This window comes from Coptis chinensis, chromosome 3, assembly GCF_015680905.1.
Source record: "Coptis chinensis isolate HL-2020 chromosome 3, ASM1568090v1, whole genome shotgun sequence".
NCBI classification, from domain to species: Eukaryota; Viridiplantae; Streptophyta; class Magnoliopsida; order Ranunculales; family Ranunculaceae; genus Coptis; species Coptis chinensis.
This window is the reverse complement of record NC_141458.1, coordinates 1144150-1166894: the sequence shown is the minus strand read 5'-3', so window position 1 is coordinate 1166894 and position 22745 is coordinate 1144150. Positions and strand designations below refer to the sequence as shown.

At 34.9% G+C, this 22745-nt stretch overlaps 1 protein-coding gene and 1 long non-coding RNA gene across 3 annotated transcripts; both read left to right on the top strand.

Moving 5' to 3' along the window:
• The first annotated feature begins 112 nt into the window (after positions 1 to 112).
• PM-ANT (Mitochondrial substrate carrier family protein) lies at positions 113 to 4275 on the top strand. Its single transcript, XM_086599798.1, has 2 exons — positions 113 to 569; positions 3250 to 4275. The coding sequence occupies exons 1-2, from the start codon at positions 285 to 287 to the stop codon at positions 3880 to 3882; spliced, it is 918 nt and encodes a 305-aa protein (XP_086455924.1). The 5' UTR covers positions 113 to 284; the 3' UTR covers positions 3883 to 4275.
• Positions 4276 to 18594: 14319 nt separating this feature from the next.
• LOC147507083 (uncharacterized) lies at positions 18595 to 22745 on the top strand. 2 transcript variants are annotated; one of them, XR_015217538.1, is made up of 3 exons: positions 18601 to 19413; positions 20279 to 20377; positions 22183 to 22745. It is a non-coding gene; the product is annotated as an uncharacterized LOC147507083 (long non-coding RNA). The 2 variants fall into 2 exon arrangements; XR_015217537.1 differs by having other exon boundaries at positions 18595 to 20377.

The following is a 22745-nucleotide window of genomic DNA, read 5'->3' as shown; positions in this document are numbered from 1 at the left end:
TCCATCTATATCCATCCAGATTTCTTCTAATAAGCCCACATTTTTTGAGCCCATGGACATAGAAATGCACGTGTGCAACTCTTAAAAAAAACAAAAAAAGGCTGTTCACAACCAATCCTCGATAAAACAAACAACATTGAGACATCTGTCCCCATCAGATGTATGAATAAAAGGCAAACTGAAGAAATCGAATCAAACAAAAAAAAAAAAAAAAAGATTATTATTAAAGAAGGAATGAAGGAAGAAGATGTGGAAGAAGAAGAAGAAGAAGAAAAGAAGAAAAAATGAAATGGGCAGAGAATTTTCATAGGGATTTAATGGCTGGGGCAATATTAGGAGGAGTGGTACATACAATAGTAGCACCAATAGAGAGAGCAAAGTTATTACTACAAACACAGGAAAGTAATCTTGCAATCATTGGTAATCATAATAATAATAGAAGGTTTAAAGGAATGTTTGATTGTATATTTAGAACTGTTAAAGAAGAAGGATTGGTTTCTTTATGGAGAGGAAATGGCAGTAGTGTTCTTAGATATTACCCTTCTGTTGCACTCAATTTCTCTCTCAAGGTATTAACTATTTTGTATTTTTTTTTTTTTTTTTTTGTGTTAATAGATTGGTTTTAAGAAATGCGTATGCTTTGTTTTGATTATATGGTTGTTTGAAATGAAGGGGGTTGTTTTGATTATATGATCATAGGACTACTCATTTTGTGTTACATTTGATTAGTTTTATTGCTGAGTTATAGTCCTATATAGATATGTTTTTTTGGAAGTCTGTGAATGTTGGGGCCTTTTAAGCCAGTTATTACTGGGAAAACTTTAGTGGTTATAAGATTATAAGTAAGATTGTAATGTGTATATTGGAAATCCCTATGTCGTCACTCCCATAACATTTAGGTTTTTAGATCTTAAACTCAAAGTAAGATGGCTAACAGATATATTCCTCAATTTAATGTAAAACGGATGTCAGTTAGATATAGGCACTGTGGGAAACTTATTCCAAAAAATATACCTATTGTTAAGTAAACCACAAAATCAATATACAACAAAAATATATCGTAATGTAAACAAACCTCTTTTCATTTAACGAATTAACGAAAAATTTCAAATCCGAGCCTAGTGATGATCACTATGTCCTTAAGACAAATTTGCTCCCTCTCAGTGCTCAAGGTTGATGAACAATTGTCTCCCAAGATAGAACGGATTTCAATCCTATGAATGTAGCACTCCAATTCAAAGGACTCAACGAACGCAACATTGTGTTTGTACTCGAATAACGAAAAACTTATAGAGAGAAAAATACACGAAAAACTAATGCAAATGACTTTTTCCTTAGATTTGTATAAACAAAACATGCGGTCGAGTTTATAGAAGAGAATGTACCTTTTCAAAGAGGTGCACCTTTTCGAAAAGACACGACTGTTCAAGCAAAAACCAAATTCGGTTACGGAAACTACTTTCTAGAAAAAATGTTACTTGTAAAGTATAAGTCACATTATTTCTACTCAAGTACCTACACTAGAGACAATTTCTCATTCATTATTAAATGGTTTTTAGACTATTCAAATGTCTAAGAATTCCTAACACAAGGAATTTCATTTCTAAACCATTTTTCCAACAGACACAACTTAATACACCATTTTAACTTGGTTAAAGTTATCACTAGAGTAGCGTGACTGGTGAGAGAACAAGAAAAACGAGGGGGGAGTATTGGGAAGGGAGACAAGAGGAGGAAGAAGAGAAGAAGGAAAATATGTTTTGCTCATGATTGGGTGTGGCATTAGCTAGCAATTTTTGAAGTGGCTAGATATGGTCGTTATCTTTTTTAAAAGTGGTATATTCTGGTAAGATTGTATATTATGTAGTTGACTGAAGTTTTGGTGCATGAGGGGAATGCAGGAGCACCGAGTGTAGAAGAATGTTCATAATGTTTAAAAGACGCATATAAGCCTCAAGGCTCTCTATTTCTGTTGAGGCAAGCCTTCATTAGAAAGAAAAAAAAAAAAGAATAAGGAAAAATGAGTTTGGATATTGTAAGTTTTTGATTTGTAATAGAAGTGTTTTGATGCTCAATACATAACCTAATAGGGAGTATGTATCTTTTAAGAAGTTATGAGGGGACAAGGGGTTAAGTTGTCAACAAAATGTTTAAAAATGGGAAAAAAGGCAAATATTTTTATAAAAACATGTATATATACTATCGGACTTAGAATCAGCTTCCAATGGTCAGACTCTATTCTGGAGCAGGAGCTTACTTGAAGAGGACTGCTGTGGGGGGTTAGATGTGGAACTGCTAAAGCTTGGAATCTTAAAGCTCATAAGGTGGTTAACTGGGGCTCATACTAGGTAGTTGTGTTATTATGATATTTCATGGCAAATGTTTTTCTTTTGGGTCTGCCTTTTTTGTCTAAATCTTTTCCTGTTTTTGTACAATGTGAAGTTCTTTTCCTATGCTGACAGTGAAGATCTATTATGATGAAATGAGGGGTCTACAGATGGCTTTTTTTAAAGTCTCACTAACATTTCCGATCACATATCATGGGTTGAAATAATTTTAACCTTAATGTAGTAAAGTGTCGTACTGTCTAGAAGGATTGCATAAACGTGATTAAGAAACCCTAAATATAGCCTAGTTCTTTATATAGCAGACATAATTTGGGGAGGACATAGTTGTTTGCTATAAATACTCGTGGGTGGATGGGCAATTAAATTAGTACGATAGGGCTTTTCAAAGGGAGAGATATCTGAGTCCTTGGGTGTAGCTTATGTGAATTCTACAAGAGCGAGTGCTATGTGCAAATTATCAGAAGTCTTTGACACTAGTTCCAAATTCACTTTACTTGAGGACTGAATAACAATATAAACAACATTTGACTACAGGAGAACTGAGCTTTGTGGAAAAATCCTCTGATTGCTATGTCTCCGTGACAGGGCCTGGAATGTCTGATAAAATGTTTTATGATTGTACTTCTAACATAATAGCGAAAATGTTTCTGACTACATTCCTTTTTGAGACCCAAAGACACTCATGGAAGAATTTTACACACGGCAGTTGGTTTTGTCTGTGGGCGTTACGATTTTAGTTTTATGTTATATAGAGATAGTGGCTTCCGAAGATATTCAATATGCTTATTTCGTAAGTAGTCATATATCCTCTGTTTCCGTAAAGACAGTTATGTAAAGTGATCAATGTGGCTTAAATGTGTCATTATGATTCATTTTTTTTAGCAATTGCCCACCTATACAGGACCTCTATCGAAGCATTTTGCGGAGCAGAATATCTGCAGATGATAATCTCTTGTCTGGTGCTCTTGCCAACTTTATGGCTGGAGCTGGTGCTGGTTGTACAACACTGATAATCATCTACCCACTTGACATTGCTCATACACGCCTTGCAGCTGATATTGGAAAGACTGAGGCTCGACAATTCAGGGGTATCTCCCACTTCCTCAGTACGATCCATCAGAAAGATGGAATTAGAGGGATTTATAGAGGTTTACCTGCCTCTTTACATGGAATGATTGTCCATCGCGGCCTATATTTTGGTGGTTTTGATACTGTAAAAGAGATGATGTCAAAAGAATCTAAACCTGAGTTGGCATTGTGGAAACGATGGGCGGTGGCTCAAGCAGTTACAACCTCAGCAGGCTTGTTTTCTTACCCGTTAGATACAGTCCGGAGGCGTATGATGATGCAATCTGGTTTGGAGAAGCCAATGTACCAGAGTACCCTGGACTGTTGGAAGAAGATTTACAGGACAGAAGGGGTGCCTTCTTTCTACCGTGGTGCAGTTTCAAACATATTTAGGAGCACAGGTGCTGCTGCAATATTGGTTTTATATGATGAGATCAAAAAGTTTATGGATTGGGGTGGCTTGTAGCAGAAATTGATTTCAATTAGTTCACTTTCTCATGGGAGATTTTGTAAGACCAGAGAAACCATACAGAAACCATTTCAAAGGATATCTAGAACGGCTAACAGGGCCGATATCAATTCATGTGTACAATATGAAAATTTAATGTCCATGCTTTTACTCTTTTTTGGGTTTCATGGCAATCTGCAGTCTTCGGTTCGTAGTCTTCTTTTCGACAAACTCCCTTCAGATAAAATTCTTGTTTGATGACCGTTGCGTAGAGCAGTTTTGCCAGATAATATATGAAGATCTTGCTGTTCATGTAGAAACTTGCCCTTACTGAATCATAAAGTTGTGATGGAAGAAGAAGCAACCAACTGGATCGATGGAATTTCTACTAACGAAACTATTTATCTGCTACTTTGGTATGCTTTGAATTTTGCTGCTTCAATTTCTTTTGATGATTTCTTCTTGGTATATATGCATGTGGAGTTTAGAGTGAAACCATTACAAACAGGTCTGCAATTCTGCATAAGGCTGTTTGAATATGTCGTAACACTGTTTGAACAAGCCTAAGAGTATCTTTTGAATGTACGAACAGCCCTGTAGAGCTGATCAATGACCTTTTGGTCAACCTACTTTGTCCAGCCCTGTTACATGGCTTTTGAGGCATTTTAACTACATTTTACACGCTCTTGGATTACTTTTTAAGTGTGGAAATGTAGATTCTAACTGCAGTCTGGCAGATTTTGATATGACAAAGCATTTTGGCATTGAAACTTAATTGGGCATTTTGGCATTTTGATATATGCTTAAATGGATTGCTTAAATGGATGGTTATTGATATCTTTTGTTCTTCATACACGCATACACCGATACACGTACTTTCTTACAATCTAGTTATTCTAGGGTTATCTTCAGGATCTAATTGTACATAGTGTGTAGGGGGGGAGAGAGTCCTTATTGGCTCATCTAGTGGGGGTAATACTAGTTAACCCTTGTACATATAATGGGGGTAATACTAGTTAACCCTTGTACATATAAGAGAGCTTATAACTTTCGTTAGGCAAAACCTTTTAAAATTTCCGTAATATTCGTTAGGCAAAACCTTTTAAAATTTCCGTAATATTAGTGGGGGTAATACTAGTTAACCCCTGTACATATAAGAGAGCTTATAACTGTTTCGTTAGGCAAAATTTCCGTAATATTATAAACAATAGAACGTCATGTGCTTTGTGGAGCAAAAGAATATTACCTCCAATTTGCCTTTTAACACTCGAAATTATAGTAGGAGCAAAAGTTTCATGGTTTCTTCTGAAAGCTAACACAGATATGACCAAACCGAATAGTACACAGATAACCAAACAGAGCACGAAAGAAAAATCTCGAAGGAGAGGCATGCTTGAATCATTTTGGTACAGAAAACCAAACTGTTTGAATCATTTTGGTTCGCTTACGACATAGTACATTCTACAAAGGAATTGGATCCACAACTAATGATCGAATTCGGTTCTAAGTCTCACTGTCTGGGATTGACATGCCCATCTTCATATTGGTAAAATATTTCTGCTGTCCTAGTCAAGTTTGTTACTGCCCTTTACAAAAACTTCTGGTCAATGGGTTTCAACCCACTGCTCTCTCTTCTGCTTCTTCCACGCCTCGTTAGCCAAATGCCTCAACTGTTCTCAACCAACTTCAACAGAAACACCAGTATCATGCATGTAACACTGGATCGCTTTTGGAACATCCTCTCTTGCTAGCTCATCCTATATTACATGCAACAAGTCATTATTTATAGAAGGGCTACTACTCGCTGTGCACAAATATTCTCTGCTCAAGTGTCACTGTTGGTTTTGATGCAAAATAGTACTATATCTCAAGAAACGTAGGTGCTATGCAAATCGTTAAGAAAGTTTTTGAGAGGCATTGAACTTAACTGATTTAGGATTTAGGGAGTGCAGCAAAAGAAGATTATAACTAGGGATACAAACTTTTATTTTTTTTTCTAAATGGTACCTGTATTTTTTTTTCTCACCTATTAGTACCATGTATTCTCACTTTGCTTCAATTTAAGTATCCTCGGTCTGTTTACTATCTCAATCCGTTTGATTTTCATAACGCCGAGCTCATCACGTGATTACGCGTTTTTAACTATTTAGCACCATGAACTTTCCCATTTTTCCTAAATGGAACATGAGTTTTTTTTTCACGCCTATTAGTATCACATATTCTTAATTTACTTACGATTTGGTACCTTAATACATTTATATGACCAAATATTCTTATGTTTTTAATTTTGAAATTGACACTCCCTCATTTAAGTTATTAAGTCATCTAACATGTCCCAATAGAGTGAATCTGACGGTGATTATATATCTTTTTCATCCACCACCCGACTTTCGTTTAGATAAAAAAAAGTTTTGCTTAGTGGCGGCGGGAGGCGGGAGTGGAGGTGGTGGCAGGGGTAGATAAAGAAGATACATTTCGTTACATATTAGAAAAATAAAATAAAATAAGGAGGGACATTTTGGTTAGATAAATATCTAAATGTATCAAATCGTAAATAATTGAAAGTTCATGGTATTGATAGGATATTGATAGGCGAGAAAAAAAGTTTGTGGTACGAAATAGTTAAAACTCTATTCGTAGTTATGGAAATCAGATGGATTGAGACACAAACAGACTGTGGTGCTAAATTGAAGCAAAATTTAGAGTAGTGTGGTACTAATAGGCAAAAAATGTATGGGTACTATTTAGGAAAAAAAAATGAAAGTTTGTGGTACTAAATAGTTATAAACTCTATCTATTATACCTTAGAAGTTCTTAAATAATCAACTATTCAAAATGCCATAGAGGTCCAATGGATAAGATATGGATAACTCGCGTTGAAGAAGTGCTCATCTATTATAGGGTGGAATTTGCCATAGAGGCCCAATGGATAAGATCTGGATAACTCTGTAAGTAAGGGTGCAATTTGAGCAGAGCGGCTTAGGCTCAGCTCGTTTAAGCTCGCACGTTTAACTATATGAGCCAAGCTCGAGCTCAAATTAAACCTCGTGTTGTAAATGAGCTTGATAAAGCTCAGCTCATTTAGCTTAAATAGCATTTTTTTTGTAGTGTAAAATAACCGAGCTACTTGGGCTCGACTCGTTTAAGTTCGGCTCGAGATTGAGCTCAATTTGAAGCTCATGTAATAAACGAGTTGAGCTTGAAAAAGCTTGACTCGTTTAGCCCGAATTCCCTAACACTTCCTCGGTGATTGTGGGAGTCATGGATACGTAAACGCGAAAGTCCATCATTGGCCCCGCAACTGAAACACATGCATTGTCTAGATACTCCGCGAGGGTGGCCTTATATCCAGTGAGAAACCACTTCGACTCGAGTAGGGTATGTTTTGCATTGGGCACTTAAACAAATATAAACGTTTGGAAAATAGGTGATTTCCATAATGGTAAACACAAACGAAATCTACTATCTATATACTAAAGCAGAGACTTTTAAAAGAGGATTTTCTCTTTCCTATGTGGCACTCTAATATGAGAGTTAGCCTTTTCTCTATCCTATGTGTCACTTTAATATGAAAGATAATATTTTCTAATAGCTTATAATCCCACGTACATTGAACCTCTTTGGACAGTTTGAGTGTATTTCTAATTCTTATATTTAGAGAGTTTGAGTGTATTTTCAATTTTTATATATTTGATCAAATAAAAAAAAAAATTGCTAAAAAAATAGGTGATTTGTATAAAGTAATTTCCTATTACGAATCAAACACTTTTAGTGTTCAAATTCTTATATATTTGATCAAATAAAAAATATTGCTAAAAAATAGGTGATTTGTATAAACTAATTCCCTATTACAAATCATAACATTTTAGTGTCTATGATAAAGCACCGACTTATTTCGAATATATTCTTAACACGACCTCAAAACATAGTTAAAACAATTATACAAAAAATAACATCACAAAATATATAATAGAAAATAAAAATAAAAAAATAACGGCAAAGCAATAATGACAAATATTTTAAAAAATATATAATACTGATTGAAACTAGCGTAAAAAAACAATTAATGGGGAACCGAAAACTGGATGCAAATGCATCAAACTAACCTCAAATAATATTTAACGGAAAATCGAAAACTGAATGCAAATGCAAGCATTAAACTAATCTTAAAAAGTAATTAATAGAAAATCAGAATATGCATTAAATTAATCTTAAAAAGTAACTAATAGAAAATTGGAATATGGATAGAACTGCATTAAACTAACATCAAAGAATAATTAACAGAAAATTAAAACTTGGATGCAAATATATCAAACTAACATCAAAAAATAATTGTCGGAAAATCGGAAACTGGATGCAAATGCATTGAGCTAACCCTCAAAGATTAAATTAACGGAAAATCAGAAACTGGATACAACTACATTGAACTAACCTCAAAGAAAAATTAATTATAAATTGGAAATATAATGCAAATGCGTGGAACTAATCTTAAAAAATAATTAACAGGAAATTGGAAACCGGATGCAACTATACTGAACTAATCTCAAAAAATAAACTGGATGCAAAACCTCAAAAATAATTAACGGGAAATCGGGAACTGAATGCAAACTCATTGAACTAACCTCAAATAACAATTAATGGGAAATCGAAACTAGATGAAAATGCAACTTTATCAAATAATAAACGAGAAATCTGACACTGGATGCAAATGCATTAAACTAATCTCACAGAATAATTAACGGGAAATCAGAAGCTGGATACAAATGCATTGAACTAACCTCAAATAATAGAACAATTAACAACAAGAAATTGGATGCTGGATGCAAATGTATTGAACTGACCGAAAAGAATAATTAACGAGAAATCGAGCTGGATGCAATAAATCGTTGGAACCGATCTCAAAAAATAACTAACGGGAATTAAATTAGATGCAACTGCATTGAACTAACCTCAAAATATAAATAACAGAAAATCAGAAACTTGATGCAAATGCATTGAACTAACCTCAAAACATAGTTGGGTTATATGTTGTGGGAATGTCTCGATAAGTATAGTTTTACATTTAAAATGGTGTTTATCTTATCTCTTTCCGTATGATTGGGAACTCCTTAATTACTATTCAAGTAGCTTCATTATATATGAACTTCGCCTTATTAGGCAATCTCACAAAACTTCAATCAAACTTCTATTATTAAACAACAAAATGAAGTTGAAGGGTTTTATCAAAAGTGAGTTTTTTTTTAATAGACAGTGAGGTTTTCACATTATAAAAAATTTGGTTGAGTGATCAATATAATATTAATATATAATAGTTCTACATATTTGCAAATATTTTTTAGAATAATTAATCTAACAACATCCGTTCGTAGATAATCTTTGAAGATTCCACATAGTGAGTTATGCATAATTTAAATAATAATTAACGGGAAATTGGGAACTGGATAATCTTCGATGATCCCACATAGTAAATTAAGCATAATTTACTTTTTATGTCATGTTTGCAAGGACACTACAGATGGATCAGTAGAAATTGGTATTATACACTACATTGGATAATTATAAGAAAATCGAAAACTGAATTCAAATACATAACTGAGCTCAAAGAGTAATTAACGGGAAATCGGAACTTTATGCAAATTGCATTAAACTAACAACAGAGAGTTACTAATGGAAAATTAGAAATTAGATGCAAATCCTTGAAAAATATTTAATGGAAAATTAGAAACGGTATGCAAATACATCAAAGAAACCTTATATAATAATTAATAATGGGAAACCGGAAACTGAAATCAGAAACCGGATATAAGTATATCGAACTAACCAAAAAACATAAATAATCAAAAACTAGATGCTGATATATTGAACTAACCTTAAAGAGTTATTAATGGAAAATTGGAAACTGGATCCAAATGCAATGAACTAATCTCAAATACTAATTAACGAAACATTAAAAAATGGATGAAACTGCACCGAACTAACCTAAATAAATAATTAACGGAAAATTATAAATTTGATGTAGCTGCATTGAACTAACCTCAAAAAATAATTAACGGAAAATCGGAAACTTGATGCAAATGCATTGAACTAACCTCAAAGAACAATTAACATAAAATCGGAAATTGGATGCAACTGCATTGAACTAACCTCAAAGAATAATTAACGGAAAACCAAAAACTAGATACAACTGCATTAAACTTAAATCAGAGATTAACTAATGGGAACTCAGAAATTGGTTGCAAATGCATTGAAATAACCTCAAAAAATAGTTAACTAGAAATCAGAAGTCGGATGTAACTGCATCGCACTGACCTCAAAGCATAAATGTCCACTTCTTTAGCCTTCTCACATAAGTAATTACGAGTAATTAGGAACCCAAAACGAAAGTGAGTTTATAAAAACAGACTTTTACATGTATGCAAATTGTATAGAAATTGCAAACTATCGAACTAACCTAGAAAAATAATTAACGTGAAATCAGAAATTGGATGCAGATGTATTGAACTAATCTCAAAGAGTAATTAATGGGAGATTGGAACCTGGATGCAAATGTAATGAACTAATCTCAAAGATTAATTAACGAAACATCAAAAACTGGGATGCAACTGTACTTAATTAACCTTAATGAATAACTAACGGGAAATCATAAAGTGGATGCAATTGCACTGAACTAACCTCAAATAATAATTAACGAGAAATCGGAAACTTAATGAAACTGCATTGAACTAACCTCAAAGAATAATTAATGAGAAATTGGAAACTGGATGCAACGTAATACATTACACTAACCTCAAAGAATAATTAATGAAAAATCATAAACTTGATGCAAATGCATTGAACTAATAACCCTAAAACATATTTGTATTATATGTAGGGGGAATAAATGTGTCGACAAATATAGTTTTGCATTTCAAGTAGTGTTTATTATAATTCTTTTATTGTGATTGAGAATGCATTGCTATTCAAGTAGCTTCAATATTATCTTCGCCACATTAAATTGGACATTCTCACAAAACTTCAATCAAACTTCTATTATTAAACATAACAATAAAAAGAAGTCGATGAGTTTTATCAAGGTTTGATGCTTCCTTTTTATAGAGAGTGGTGAAAGAAATTTAAATAAGTAATTAATATAATTTTCATATCTCATAGCTATGCGTAGTTACTAATATTTTTTAGAATAATTTAATATAACGGCACCCATTCGTAGGACACGCTCATGTGATAAATCTTTTTAAGTGGGAGTAATGTATTCTTTGAGGATATAGAAACAATCAATCTGTTTTAGTGATTTGTACACATTAGTACGTAAGCCGAACGGTGATGATTTACCGCTAAATCACCATAAATCTAATAAACAATTATACAAGCTAGATTGAGTTTAAGATAATTTCATTTGAAAATTACAGATTAATATTCTAAACCACAAAGTGAAGAGGCTATCTCAATTTGATCCCTTAGTTTCCAAGTACTTATGCACCATAATCGCTGCTCATTAACGTATTTCGGTTTATTTTTAATAAAAATATATTCTTATCCGAAAATTTGTGTGAGACATTTTGTAAAGCTTTTTTAGCACACAAAATATTTAATAGATCCTGGGCGTATGCCCGGGTCTAAAATCTAGTGAATGGTCTAATACTCTAACCTGTTTCCTCAAGTATGGAAGGACGTTAAACCCATGCTCCTTGAGAGCATTATAAGCAAATTCATTGACGGTGTTGTAAAGAGCAAATAAACGCAATTTCAGTATAGTCTGAAATATGTTGCACTTCATTAATATCACATCTGGCAGGTGCCGGCTAGCAAAGTCGGTAGAACTTTCAGGTGATGATACAGAAGGTCTGAGGCTTGAACCAGCCAGCATCGAAAAATTATTAATCTCATTTAAAACAAACTTGTCAATAAAAAAATAAATAAAAAATAAAAAAAATAATAAATCCCATCTGCATATTCAGTTAAACATGTTTTAGAAACTTCTAACTAAATTTCAAAAGAAAACCTTTCAACTGTATCAGTCAAGAGTTTGGCTTCATCATATGTAGCATTAGGGGTGCAAACGGATAGGTTCGGATGCAGATATGGATGTATCCGAATCCGAATCCGAAAATTTATACCGATATCCGAATCCGAATCCGAATCCAACGGATATTAAAAAAATTATCCGAATCCGATTTCGGATATCCGAAACGGATATCGGATAATATCCGATCCAAAAATTAAAATTAATTAAAATTTTATTTGTTTTGAATAGTTCATTTTACCACTATAAAAACTAGTATAAATATTATATTTGTCATTTATTATTATTATTTTGTTATTATAGTTTTATATTATTAGTTTATGATTTTATATAATATTTTGTACAATAAAAATAAAATAAATTATATATAATAACTATTAATTTTTTAAATCGGATCGGATATTATCGGATGCGGATATGTCAGTATCCGAATCCGTATCCGAAACTAGTTCGGACATAAAAAAAATATCCGAATCCGAATCCGAATCCGAAATTTTCAGATAATATCTAATTTTTCGAATACGAATTCGATTCGGATTCGAATATTTGGATATCCACTTGCACCCCTATGTAACATAAACATCATAGAAATCGTCAATTACGGTTGTGAGAGCAATGACTTTCGTAATTACTTCTCAACAATAACTATATTGGGATTCATCTGTCATTCCCACAGACCATAAGAAGGATTCTGCCAACCTACCTCTTGAGAAGGGCAAGCTCTTTATTATGTCTAAATTTTTCCACCGCCCTATTATCTCTACACTATAACCACACTTTTCAATCCGAATAGGTTATTTTTAATCTCTCAGGTTTACAATTTAGAAATACCTCCCTCAATCTAATAATCACAACCCTTATCTACAGTAGGGCAATAGTTAAATATTATTTTTTTATATATCTTTCCGTTTCTTCGTCATTTTTTGTCTGATTTAATATAATTTTACCCATATACTATTGCATATTTACAAATTTAGTCCTGTTTACTTTTTGGGTTAGTCAATTATTTCGGCTGAACTAAAAGCATCAACAGATGTTCCAAATTAATGAAAATCCTTCTAAACAAAAGCATCATATGCGACTCCGCACATGCATCATGCTAGTTATTCTAATAAGTTCTTTCCATTTTAAATAATTTACAAAAAAACTCTCTCACCTCACTGAAATTAGAATTAGCTTTCATATTATTTAAAATAATTTAGAAAACCTCCTTCACGTCATTGAAATTATAATCAATTCCTCCTAATGTTTTTATATTATTTTTTAAAAATGTTAGAGCGTCATGTTTAATGATTTGAAAAAAAACCGATGTGTAGCACGGTTCACATACTTGTACATAATAACGACAGAGGAAACATTATAACACATAGAAGGTTATTGCTCAATAGTACAGGCCATGTCTCCCGTCTCCTTATGATAGCACCTTAAATTGTAACTATTGAAGGGTCTCAACTCTTACCTTGATGTTTTGGTAAGTAGTGTAGGGGAGTGATATTCTCTATCCAAATATACCATCTGGCCTAACATGGTGGAAATGGCAGGTCCAAAGCATGACCTATGTATCTAGGTTCGAGTCCATCCATGAACTAATAGAACCGACAGGCTGTTAGCCAATCAAGTGTCTTTTCCCTTCTAAGCCCACCTCATACAATCTCATCACTACATTAGGAAGTGACTCTCCATGAAACTGCTTTGGGGGTCCTTCGAAGACATCCGTGCCACATTCACCAATCATGACTAAAGATGTACTTGCATGAGCAAATCTTGAGCCAAAGTCAATCGTACCCTGGGAGACCTTTGAACCCGTGTTGTCTAAGGAGCCTAAGTACAGAGCTACTTGTATAGACAATCACTCCACATCATTTCTTTTTGAAAATGACCTATGAGGACAATTCTCACATGCTATCTTGATCTCCACCCCTCGTTTGGGACACCCTTTACAACGTGGTGGGCAAAAACGGATACACATATTTTATAATGTCTATAAATACCTCTCCTATGAAACTCGGTTACGCCCTGGACGATTCTTTAGTGAACTCCCCACAAAACCAAGAGTAAGATGATTGTGGCGAATTAGAATGGAGATCTCAAAAAAATGATTTTTTAACTCGGTCCATCCAATAACCTATTCCAGTCCCCCATCGACTGTTTGTAAGGGAAAGCTAAATCACACCTTTACAAGTAGCTTGGACCATATTGTAGTCCAACTTCGCAAGTACAAGTAACGTTGAGATCGCATCCATTCTTCTCGAGTAGGCATCAATATACCATCTGGCCTCTAACCTTATAATCCGATGATGCAATGGCAGGTCCAAAGCATGAGTCACTAGTTCAGCAAGGTTCGAGTCCACGTTTCCCTTAACATCCAATAAATGCCGACAGGCAAAGGTGTTGGCCTAATCAAGTATGTCTTCCCCTTCTAAGCCCAGATACGAAGCCTCATACAATCTCATCATACCCTTTACATCTTGGCCGAGACTCTCCATGAAACTGCTTTGGGGCTCCTTAAATATGCTGAAGACATCTGTGCCACATTCACCAATTTACTAAAAAGGAAAATGAAAAAGAGAAACATTTAAAAATAGAAACTGAGGTACATAACTGATGATGAGCATTAGAGATTAGAATTTGAGCCAAAGTAATCGTACCCTGGGAGACCTTGAACCCGTGTTGTCTAAGGAGCCTAAGTACAGAGCTGTAGTTTCAAGACTCTCTTCCAGTTTTATATTATTTTCAATCATAAATCCCAAGGCTGTTCGAATGTTCTTTTTGAAAATGTATCCTAACCCCAGCCTCTGTATTTCATCTATCAGCTCAAGCAACACAAGGGCTGCTAGCATCTTGCACATGGTCCAGTATATGTGTCACCTCGTCTTTTAGAACGTTGGCCTTCATCGCATACACTTCAGCCTGTACAACACTTAAAAATTAGTTCTCTGTTTTTTTTTTTCTTCATGAGGGCATGTATTATTGCAGAAAAAGCATTCTGTAAAACGGCGCAGTAGATCATATTTTAGCAATTGGACATGTAAAGGTCCATGGTGCCTACTGTCACTGTAGAGATAGTATTTGTTCGACTGAACTCGGTTATGTTGAGCTGCCTACGTGTCGAGTTCTTTAGTGAACTCGAATCAAGTCGGACGTAGTTCAAGCTTTTGATTGGTTGATTGGATAGGAGATGCAGATAGATGATTGAGAAGATGGAGAATTGGCCTCCTTTGAGAATGGAGCAGACACCTCTTTTTATAGGCGTAGATCCCCTTTTTGCGCTGTCTTGATGATTGATTTTACTCATTTCGTTACGAAGTAATGATCTCTCATTAATAATGCTGTTGACTAGCTTGTAGCGGTTACGTTTCCTAGGTCGTTTGAACGACCTGACCTTAGGTCGTATGTACGACCTGCTTGTAGTCTAGACACGTGGCAGACTACGTGTGGTTGAGAGTGGAGGGTACTGACACAGTCCCCTTTCTTTATATCATTGTTTGTAGAATAGTGGTGTAAAGAAAGATAATAAAAGAGACCACGTGTCTTACTTGGTTGAAAATGGAGATTGTTGCGAATTGAATTTTCTGTGTTTGTAGGATGGATGTCGTTTGTTGCTTAGAGTTTTGTTGTGAGTTGATGTGGTAGGTCCTATGTTATAGTGTGCAAATTGTAGCTCGTAGCTCGTAGTACGTAGATCGTAAATCGTATGTCGTAGCTCATAGTGCGTAGATTAGATTTGACTGATAATTAGCCTTTGAGTAGTAATTATATTTGAATCAAGCTTAACCATATCAAATGCCTTAAATTGATTTGTGGTCCTTTTGGGGGTACTGTGGATTTGATTTGACTGATAATTAGCATTTGAGTGGTAATTACAGTTGAATCAAGTTTAACCCTGGCGTTGGTGTTAAGTTAATTTGTACGCCTTTTGAGGGCATTTTTGTTGATAGTTAGTCTTTTAGGGGCGTCACTATGGTTGATAGCTAGCCTTTTGGGGGCGTCACTATGGTTATTAGTCTTGAATTAATTGTATGTTGCTAGGCCCAGTTTCGGAGCTTTGAGCGACCAGGTCGGAGATGGTTGTAGCTAGCCCCCAGTTCGTAGTAGAAGCAGCACTTTGTGGGTGTTAATGTTGTTTAGCCCCAGTGTTGGAGCTTGATTGACATGTTTAGATGGCAATAACTTGTCCTAGTTCGGAGATGGCTATGGCTAGCCCCCCAGCTTGATTGACTTGCAATAAACTGAAAGGGAGTGAGCTTCCATTTTGCAATTCGAGCGACTCACTGGTTTGTAGTATATGCAAACTGTCGAGGAGAGAACTTCGTGCTTTGAATTGTTATATCTGATTCGGGAACACTTAGATGCTTCTCGGTTTGGAATTGTTGATTCCTTGATTCGACAAAGTATTGCTTCCCCTTGATTTGTTATTTCAATTGATGATGGATATGTTGACAACCTTTTGTGTGTGGTATAACTCCATGGCGAGCTAGCTTTTTAGATTGATTGACATCATAGATGTGAGGTTTGCGGTGTGGTCAGTCTGGGACGACATGGAATATTGGTGTTCGTTCAAGCTTTAGTGAATTGATGACAACCTGTGTACAAGCTGAATTGACATTGATTGTGTTCTAGTTGAACTGATAGTTGGAATATTGGTTGCTTCTTCCAGGTTATAAACCTGCTCTAACCTGACTTGAGGATGACTTGATTTGAGGACAACTTGACCTGAGGATGACTTGAGTTGAGGACAACCTGATCAGAGGATGACCTGATCTGAGGACGACCTGACTTGAGGATGAGCTGATCTGAGGATGACCTACTTTGACCTTGAGGATGACTTGATCTGAGGATGACCTAACCTGAGGATGACCTGAGTTGAAGATGACCTGATTAGAGGATGAGCTTATCTGAGGATGACCTGACTTGAGGATGACCTGATCAGAGGATGAGCTAATCTGAGGATGACCAGACTTGAGGACAACCTGAGCTGATGATGCGCTGATCTGATGGACGACCTGGCTGAGGTTTTGCATGAGATTTGGCTGAGGTTTTGATATAGCTCTATGATGAGTTGTGCTGGTGTGCACTTCTCTTCATTGATATAGGTCCATAGATTAGCATGCTCTGAAATTTCTGTTTGAGATTGGTTGAACCCACACCTTAGTTGACCTTGTAAGGAGCGATATGTAAGCTGGATTCTTGGATCTGTATTGTCACCGATTCCCTATAAAAGAACGTGTGACATGGTGGTAGTTGCAGCCCTCGGGTTTACTGGATCGACTGCAAGTGATATGTAAGTATGAAGTATATCTTACAACATAGAAGTGTGCACAAGTTATCCAACTGATCCAAAGATTAAAGATTAGTATAAATGAAGATTATCTCTTAGAACGTTGACTTTTCGCTTGCCGCAATTGATAATCCATACCAGCGTCATGGAAACTTCAATGACGTGCTTGTCATAAAAGAATTTTGGAGAGTTTTCATTTGATCGGCTAAAGCTTTGAGCTGTCCTTCTAGGTGGTTTTACCAAGTTTTGTGGGCTTGAGAAAATGGTTTGAATGCTTTTTCTCAAGAAGACGAACCGGCAGACGGCGCCAATGTTGAGGTAGTATTTATTTGACTGAACTTGGTTATGTCGAGCTGCTTACGTATCGAGTTCTTTAGTGAACTCGAATTAAGTTTGACGTAGTTCAAGCTTTTGATTGGTTGATTGGATAGGAGATGGAGATAGATGATCGAGAAAATGGAAAATTGGCCTCCTTTGAGAATGGAGATGACGCCTCCTTTTATAGGCATAGATCCCCCTTTTGCGTTGTCTTGATAATTGCTTTTACTCCTTCCATTACGAAATAATGATATCTTATTAATGATGTTGTTAACTAGCTTGCAGTGGTTACGTTTCCTAGGTCCTAGGTTGTATGCACGACCTGCTTGTAGTCTAGACACGTGGTCTGCCACGAGTGGTTGAGAGTAGAGGGTACTGTCAGTCACCGTTAAGAGAACTACACATAAATAATTTTAGGGAATCAGATATAGTCAAACTAATTGAGATCATTTGGCAGGCCTACAACAGTGGAGAGTTATTGTAATTATGTTACTTAATTATCTTTTTGCTAATGTTACCAAAAAACTCTATAGGAAGTTTTAGAGTTGTAATGACCTTGTAATCATTCTTCAAAGTTTTCATTAATTAATCATGCTCCCATATGTTATTCTTGTAATTTGCAGACCACCTCTCAGTTTGAGCAACGCCATTTTGAGTTGTAGTTAGAGACATGTGTGGAGAAGTTGTGAATGCAACATTACATGATTTTCAGGATGAGGCGGGTTTAGGTATCAGAGCCTCTGGTTTCTGAGAGGTCTCGGGTTCAACTCTTGCTAGGTGAAAATATTTAGTCCTTTTACCTGTTTATTTCCACTCCTGTTAGGTGAAGATGTCTAGTTCTTTTACCTGTGTATTTCCAGCGTGTCCCACTGAAGGGGAGTGTTGACATATATATGTCCCCGAGCCTCTTCTAATATATTAATAGAATTGACCATTCACATAAGTTCGAACTTATGGAGAAATTGACAATTTAACAAAGTATAGGAGCCATTGGTTTCTGGTCTCGGGTTCAACTCCTGCCAGGTAAAGATATCCAGTCCTTTTACCTGTGTATTCGTGTGTACATTAATTATACGTTAGTTGTTTTTGCATAATGCATATCTATTTCAAAACACCTTTAAAGGGGCGTGCCTGTGTTGTTAATCTGGCTTTAGCCACCATGGCATAGAGGCTTTCACGAGCTAGCTTTCCACCGCCATACCCTCTTACTGCTTTTGAACATCTGTTGGTTTTAGTCTTCTAAGCCTTCCGGCTGTGAATCTGTGATTTCCGTCTGTCCGATCCTACCAGAATGGAACACATATTTTTCTTAGCCACTCAAGCCTTCATCAAGCCGTTGTTTAAGGCTGTTCTTATCCTTATCTTCTGCTTTTCATCATCGATCCTTACCAAATATCTTCTCTCGCTAAACTCATAAAATAACGCTAAACTCATAAAACCCCAAATTTCTTCTCACGTAACTGACAACTCTCCTCCAGTCTTCCTCCAAACCTCTTATCTCGCTAACCCAAATCACCCGAACTCCATTGTCGCAAGCTCATTTATTTATTTTTGTTCTACACTATAGCTGAGTGAAGCGTTCTTTGTTGTTTTACCTCGTGTTGGATTGCTTTGAAGCAGTGGAACAACTACTAGACTTAATTTCCCTGAGTTTTTAGTACATAAAGATCATTAACTTAATGATTTATCAGTTGAATCTATTAGAAAAAAAAGCAATAGAGGTTGGTGCCAGAGCAGTTAATCTTTCAATAATAGTATGCTGTCCGGTTCGAGCATATGTCCATAATAAAATGTGAAAATTCTTCATATGTATCAAAGAGATGAAATCTATTCTGTTTTACTGAACCACCTACTCTTTTTAACTTGACAAAGTTTGGAATCGTTGCATCTGGAGCACGTCCTGAGAAGTAGTACAATGTAAATATATTATGAGGTGAAAATTTATTTCCATATGTAGGGGGTACAATTTTATATGCATGCTCATTTGGATTATGGACATTGTAAAACCTCATTTAGTTAGAAACTGCTCATATTAGTAACTTCATGTTCACATGTTAGCCACAATCATATAGTAATCGATGTTAATTTTGCAGACTTTAATGTTTTTGGTGGATTCCTTGGACATTCTACACTGTTCCTATGTTGGGTTTTTCAAGAGGAAAATGTTGTCTTATATATGCAACTTCTGAAAGGGAGGTCCTTAACATTAATTACTTATAATCACAATTGTGAATAATGTCATAGCTTCGGTTGGTCACTGTTTAATTTGGTTTCTTTCCTGCTTTGCTCCTGGTAGGTATAATAAGTAATTGTTGTCAAACCATAGTAGTTGTATATCTATTGCATGGTAGATCTACATATATGTTGTATTATTAATATGATATGCCTAAATTGAAAGTAGAATTAACGTGTCTTTTTTTATTACTTTTTGTGTTTAGATACAAAGAAATCTGAATAGGCAACCATTATGATATTTTGTACTTATTAGAAATTTGAATAGGCAACCATTATGATAAGATTCAGCTATATTTTCTCACTAAGTAGGAAATTCAACAGTCATGTTTCTGTAATAAATTGATTGAGCTAACAAATTTTTTTGATAATCATCTTTGAGACTAATGGTCTCTCTTCTACATTAAGTTTTTTTTTTTTTTTTTTTTTTTTTTTTTATTGTAGTAATTGTTAATTTCTATAATGTCATATATAGGAAATTATTGGAAACAAGGATAATATATGTACTTCCTCTGTAATTTTATGTGTTCATGATTGTATTTGGTCATCTTTATCTTCTATACCAGGCGTAATGGCATTGTCGTGGTTTCCAGTTGACCATTCTTTCATGCCAACATGTGCAAAATGCAAAAGACAATCAGACTATTTGTTGGGATTCGAGGGAGGTAGGGACGTTTTGATTGGAATTCATTTTTTTTTTTTTGGTTGTTTCTTATTGTTTCATTTGGCCATTGCTTCATGCATTTCTTATTACATCTCTTTAATATTTCTGTCATACTTTGCTCTTATTAAAGATAATCTAAGGCGAGTGGATGAAGTCTCTTTCCCAAGTATAGGGCCGAACGATAGGTCTCTTTATTGAGCTCAGATAGCCACGTGTTAAACAAACGGTAGCTTTTTTAGGTTCTTTAGAAAAAACCTTTGAAGTAGATTGATGTAGAAGGAAATCTTTTTATCTTTTAGGAGATGGAAACCCAACAAATGCATATATCTTTGATAAACATATTAGTTAGGAGGTCACAATCATGTAAGACTTCTTAAGTTGTATATGAATTATATAATTGTTGCTTTCTTATTTAGGTGCAATACCATTATTTTAGTGTTGTAGATTGTCCATGTTTGGCATATCTTATCTTTGGCGACGTTCAAAAACAATGCAATGGTGTTGTTATAAATTTGTTTTCTTTCTGTGTTTTGAAAATCATATTTAATTTGATTGCATTGATAGGTAGCCTTCGTTGGTATTCTTAATCATACTTTTATCGTTAGTATATTTTGGGCATACTTTGAAAGGGAGAATGATTATTGATCTACGTTTTTCGTTTTAAACAAGTGTTGGATTTATTGTTAGTTCTTGAATTTGATTTTGATTCCCTCACTCCTGTTAGTGCCTTTAAGATTATTTGATCATAGGGTATCAATTAGGTTCTTCTAAGCTACTATTTATTCAATTCGAACTCTGACAAATATACAACTCTTCATATTGATCTTTTGAATACACTTTGGAGCTCAATTTTAAACCAAGAAAGTCTGCCACTAAAATTGAGGCTCTCTTTAGGCATTCTCTTTGAGACCTTGAACTCTTTTAGTTGTGTTTTACAAATTTGGTGCAGTGCTTTGAAACATAGAGGCTATTGCATTGTCGCATTTGATGTAGAAATCCATTGGACAGGTCGCAATAGTAATTTTGAGCTAAAACTGTGAATGAACCTGAGTGAGCTAACATTTATATGTTTTCATATATGCTTACAAAGAAGTAACCCATCCTTATTATCACTAAATATTGTTTCTCCCCTTGGTTAAGTAATATGCGAAAGTTCATCTCTTATAGGTAGTAATGCAAGTAGTCTATGGACTTTAAATATCCAAGGTTAATGACTTTAGGGATTCACTTTTTCTTTTTTCATTTAAATGAAGTAGGTCTTTTTTTGTCATTGTACATATTATTTAGTAATGAGTCTGTAAGTAAACATTGTAGTCATATTCAAAAGTATTGTTGAACATTTAGTAACTATTTATTTGCTTCCTATTACCTTTGCGGTTTTGCATGACATGAAGAGTAACAGTTGTGTGCATGTCATACATAGTATACATTGGTTGATTGAGCTATAAAGGTTGATTTCTTGACTTAACGTTTGTTCATTTGCTCATAATTTAGTGAAAATCTTTTAGGTGCCTTTAAGTTAGAATTGTAGCTTATATGTGTGAGGTATTAAATGTTGTTTTTCTTATTTTGGCTTATAGAATCACGTCATTTTGCAGCCAATGCACTGTTGGTTTGTTATAGCTTATTTTATATCATTTTTGCTATTGTTTAATAAATAACACTTCCATTCCATTATATTTGTAGTTTACTATGGTGTTTACTATGTTAGAAACTTTTTCTATTCACCACTTTATTTTTCTGGCACTAAATGGTTTCGATGGTTCCACCTGTACATCACCACTTTTGGGGCAATTGTATACACAGGGAGCTTTGGCAATGACTTTATTGCATGGTGTTTAGCCTCGCCAAATATTTGAATAACTACCAAATACCAGTTACCAAGGTCAAGCACTTGAGCCTTATTATTACGGGATTCTGGACTTGCTGTGGATGTGACTAATGGTAGTAAAGGAAGGAACATAGTGGATCAGTGTGTAGACAAACTAGCTAAAGACATCATGAACAATGGAGACTCAACAACTCTCACTGTGTTGGGGATCAGAACCAGAGACTGCAAACATGAAACTATCTGACAGTGCAGGTGGCATCCTCCATTACTAAAGGCAACCTAGGAGTGGCCAACCAGGGAGTGTTACTTCGTTTCACGTTGAGAATTATTTTGTTGGCAGGCGTCATCCAATTCTTTTTAGGGTGGACAATCCCCATAGTATTTATTTCAGGTTTCATTAATTAGACCATGTAACTCATTTGCAAAGGAGTTCATATGGTCCATTTTCTAACATTATAGAATTATTATACATATCTGTTTTATGTTAATCATTACAAAGTAAAAAGAAAGCTAAATAAATAAATAATGGTTTTTTTTA

What these genes read in the sequence shown, in the direction of transcription:
- PM-ANT (XM_086599798.1), top strand. Translation starts at nt 285, where the DNA reads ATGAAATGGGCAGAGAATTTTCATAGGGATTTAATGGCTGGGGCAATA. An exon ending in CACTCAATTTCTCTCTCAAG is followed by an intron (nt 570 to 3,249) that starts GTATTAACTATT and finishes CCACCTATACAG; the next exon opens with GACCTCTATCGAAGCATTTT.